Consider the following 4,757-nt stretch of genomic DNA (forward strand, 5'->3'; position numbering starts at 1 on the left):
CCTTTTTCAGAGCTAATCTTTACACAGTCAGAGCTTGTCAGCAGTAAATGAGATGCTCAGGCGTTAGGGTGTCATCCCCAACGCGCTATTTACTAACTACAAAAGCTCAATAATAGCCAGTAGTGTCAGGTGCAGAGCCTTGATTCCGGAGCTGAGGTCAGGCTGGGACCAAAGCCTTCCCCGGCCACCCCAAGCCGGAGGAAGCGGGACTAACTAAGGGACCAGCTTCAAGTTGAGCCCGTCCCGGGGGGCGGGGGCGAGGGACGCGCTGGACGGGGCGGGAGGGGACGAGGCAGCTGCAGCGGCCGCGCCTGGCTCGGCCCCAGCGGCTCTTCCTGCCCCCTCCCGACGGCCCGGGCTCCCTCCGAGGCTTAGTCACTCGCACGAGCCTTTGTTCTGCTTTCGCCCCCATTGGCTGCGCCCCGGCCGCCGCCCGGCGGGGGTGGGGGCCGCGCCGCATATAGAGCCCCGGGCGGCCGGGTGGGCAGACAGACCGCGCTGCGGGCACACAGCGAGCCGAGCCGAGCCGAGCCGAGCCGAGCCGAGCCTCCTCTCCTCTCCTCTCCTCTCCTCTCGACATGGCCTCCGCCGCGCTGGAGATCGTGGGCATGGGGCTCAGCATCCTGGGCTGGGTGGGCGTGCTCGTGACCTGCGGGCTGCCCATGTGGCAGGTGTCCGCCTTCATCGAGGCCAACATCGTGGTGGCGCAGAGCCTGTGGGAAGGGCTGTGGATGACGTGCGCGGTGCAGAGCACGGGGCAGATGCAGTGCAAGGTGTTCGACTCCATCCTGGCGCTGAGCCCCGAGGTGCAGGCGGGCCGCGCCATCACCGTGCTCGTGGCGCTGCTGGGGCTGGTGGCGCTCATGGTGACCGTGATGGGCGCGCAGTGCACCAACTGCGTGCGGCCGGGCCGCGCCAAGTCGCACATCGCCCTGGCCGGCGGGGCCATCTACGTCCTGTGCGGCGTCCTGGTGCTCATCCCCATCTGCTGGTTCGCCCACATCACCATCAGCGACTTCTACGACCCCACCGTGCCGCGCTTCAAGAAGCGGGAGATGGGCGCCTCGCTCTACATCGGCTGGGCGGCCACGGCGCTGCTGCTCGTGGGCGGCGGGCTCATCTGCTGCGGCGCCCGCGGGCACAAGGACGAGGACGCCTTCCCCGTCAAGTACTCGGCCCCGCGGCGGCCCACGTCCAACGGCGAGTACGACAAGAAGAACTACGTGTGAGCCCCGGCGGGGCCGCAGGTACCGGGCATCGCCGCCTCCCCCCGCCCCCGCTCCTCCTGCAGGCGCCCGGACTCGGGCTGGACTGGGAGGCTGCGCCCCGCGGGCCTCGGGACCAGGCGCTCAGGTGCCCCCGGACTGTCCCCGCCTCGCTCCGAGCCTCCCCGCCCCGAGCAGCAGCTCGACGCCGCGCTCCTCCTTGCTGCCGTCGGCCCCCGGGCGCAGGCTCCGGCTCCGGCGCCGCACGCCCCCGCCTCCGCGTTGACTCCCGGGGCTGCGACCTACCGCCCGCGGCCGGCCGGCCGGAGGGAGGCATCGCTGCCGGCGCACAGCCGCCCGAGGAGACGCCCGGAGGGAAGTACGAGCCCGGTTTGCCTCGAGCTGCCACATGCCTGCTTCGTGCATCGCTTCCCCCGGCAGGGCCGCGTCCCCGCTCTGCCCTCGGCCCCGCACCTGGAGCGCAGGGGCGCGTTTGGGCTCCCGGGCACCGCGGGAACTGCCCCTCGCACCGGGGCCGGCGGCCCGTGCGCTCATTTTCCGGTCCAGGCAACTGTCCCTCATCTCAGATCCTCTTCAAAGCAGACTGTTTGGGGTTGAAACGGCTCTTATTTATTTATCCTCCCTAACTTGTCCACTATTTAAGAATGGTTTGATTTTATTTTTTGAGCTTGAGTAACCAAAATATAGATTCTTTCTAAAACTTTCCACTAGCTTTGGTCTTCATTCCTCCTTTAAACAAGTCCTCTCTGCCCGGTTCTGATTGAAGACATTTGGGGAAAGAAGAAGCATGCTGAAGCTGGGCTTCACGATTTTAACTGACTGTTGGATTAATTCTTGGTGGGGGAAAGGCAGGGAAGGGTGGCATCATTACAGCATTCACGCAATGCAAAATGGTTACAGCTGAACATAAAACTGCTCAGTCCTTTATTCCTTCACTCAGGCGACCCTTCTCTCCTCCTTAATCCGCTTCTGTTCTGTTTACTTGAACGTGAAATCATGTCAGGTGTCCTGCGGCAGCAGAGGAACAAATTCACTGACTCAGGAGGTCTCTTGACACCCCGTGTACAGCACGCAACATTTGTGTGTCCTGGGACATGTTGTGCACACACTGTTGGAAACGGAAGGTGTTCAGAATATACATGGTTGGACCTAATGGGCTCTTTTTGTAATCTCATTTTAAAAGACTGAGAGATTTGGGTGGCTTATTTACTGAACCTGTCTGGTTCTCAATGTCAGATTTTATACTTAGTCGACCACATGCAAAATTATAATGTGGGGCTGTGCAATCACAGTTAAACTGACCAGAACTCACTTTCCTTTACATGAAAAAGTACAGAAAGATTTTTAAATGCTCAAAGATCTTAGCCCAATGACTTAGCTGACACTTCACACAGAGTAGTCCAGGAGTTCCCAAAATCATGCCACCAGGACTTTATCATACTGTACATAGGGGAGGGAAGATATCTTAATTTTGCTCTGGACAGCTTTAACTTTGGATTTCTTAACCTTGACATGTTGTAAATTCTAGTGCATCATGTGTTCAGCATACACTTCTTGCTTTTATATGTACAGTAGACAAAGTGAAGTTGAACTAGATTAGGGAGCAAGAGACACTTCTGCATACAAATCCTAAGAACAGGAAAACAAGACATCTCTCACCTGTAACTTATACCAACACAGGACTCCTAGTAACCACCATGAAGCCCACATCATGGGAAAACTGCTTCTGCCTCCACCCCCAAAGATAACATAGTGTTCAGAACACAAGAGTCTCCCTTACACCATACGGCTAAATTTGATTGCCATGTCACAGACACATATTAATGTGTTGCTCCCCTAACCTATAGGCTTGTACATCAGCTCTGAATATCTGCTCATATCACTGAGCCTTGTGACTTGACTGGATCTGTAGTTCTGCAATAGGGTTTCGTAAATACTGGTTTTGCTTTGTTTATAAGCATCGAAAAGTGGTGGTACCAATACATAAGGAGACCAGAGACCTGAGGCACTTGGGTTGTGATCCTGCTAATGTGGCTGTGGTTAATGTTAAGCAAATGATTAGTCTCAGTGAAGAAGTGGGGTTATTGCTTTCATGCCTAAAGTTAAATGCATTCATGGCTGCAGACTACTAGTTTATCTAATAATTCAGCACACCCCATCTCGGTAGAACTCTTTCTTCTCTAAAGAGCTGTGGTTCTTAACCCATCAATGTCTTAAATAAGAGCTACCATGCTGTTATTGTGATCTAATGTGTAGTTTTGGTACAAGAATGAAATATTCTGTATTTCATCATTGCAACTTTTAAAAAAAATGTAACCTTACAAACTGTAAATGAATTTAAATGTATACATTTTTAAAGAAATCTACCAAAGTTGGCTTGTAACTTGTTTGGTACCTTATTTGTGTCAGTCATACATTTCTTCAGGCAAGGATATAAGACAAATTAACCTCCATGCTGACTACATAAAAATCAATAAGGATACATCTACCACCTTCTGTTTCTACAATTATCCCCTACACTGCACTGTCACTCAAACTAATCTAGCCACTGGAAATAAGGAAAGCAGTCAACAGATATTAAACAAAATCCTGCAATCTTTATTTAGTTTTTTCTTAGACTCAGCCCCATTGAATGAACTGAGAATTTTGCCCAGGTAACAAATAAAGCTACTCTTCTACAAACACATCTGTATGTAACTTTACTTGTATGATTTGTCTCCATTAGTCAATGAAGATAAAATTATACACGTGTGAAAGTATTTGCCAGATTGGGAACTAAACAAACATGTCAAGGTTTGAGCTTTAGCCAGGGGATATTTTTTAAATTGAGCTGGTATTTACATTTTGAACTGCTTGATGGATACCTTTACACCCATATAAGACTGGATCAGCTGGGAAGCAAACCAGAAAGTTACTGTATCCAGACAGTGTTTCCTCTGTGTGTAGCTATCAGTAAAAATAGTATCATCCTGCCTATAATGAGCTAAATTCTCTGCCAAAGTAGGCCAAAACTCCACAAGTCACTAGAGCTGTGCCCTTTCACACAAATAGAAAATCTGACCCATTTTTTCTCAAAAGTTTATTTATCCTTAATCTCATCCTTCCGTAGTCTTCTCTCTTGTCATACTTCATAAAAATAACCTGGGAGGTTACAAACAATGACATCACTGAGGTTGGATTTGGGACAGAACCCTGGGTAAAAAACAAAGAAATTAAACAAGTGTTTCCAAATAAGGAAAGATGTTAAGAAAAACCTGCTTTCATCACAGTGACATTTGGGCCTGAATGTGCCACAGCTTAAATACCTCCAACTTCCATACTTAAAAGCTAAGTCACTTGTTTTTTACTGGGGATCCAGAATGGAGAAATCAGACTTAGTAGTTTTGACCTGTTTGACCTCAAGTAAAGGAGATGGATGACACAGTGATTCTTAACCAGGGTGATGCCCAACCCTTTGAAGGGTGTGGGGATATGTAAGGAGATCCTCCATCCCTACTGCTTGGCCCCTCTGCAAGGAAGTAAGCACAGTAA

At 51.1% G+C, this 4,757-nt stretch overlaps 1 protein-coding gene across 1 annotated transcript; it reads left to right on the forward strand.

Annotated features, from left to right (window-relative positions):
* Positions 1-369: 369 nt before the first annotated feature.
* On the forward strand, positions 370-3,609 carry CLDN5 (claudin 5). Its single transcript, XM_019486594.2, has one exon. It carries the CDS (start codon positions 579-581, stop codon positions 1,227-1,229), a length of 651 nt encoding a protein of 216 aa, XP_019342139.1. The 5' UTR covers positions 370-578; the 3' UTR covers positions 1,230-3,609.
* Positions 3,610-4,757: the final 1,148 nt, after the last annotated feature.

This window comes from Alligator mississippiensis, chromosome 10 (genome assembly GCF_030867095.1).
Source record: "Alligator mississippiensis isolate rAllMis1 chromosome 10, rAllMis1, whole genome shotgun sequence".
NCBI lineage: Eukaryota > Metazoa > Chordata > Crocodylia > Alligatoridae > Alligator > Alligator mississippiensis.

Excerpts from the sequence above, each read along its gene's own strand:
- CLDN5 (XM_019486594.2), top strand. The coding sequence starts at position 579 with ATGGCCTCCGCCGCGCTGGAGATCGTGGGCATGGGGCTCAGCATCCTG.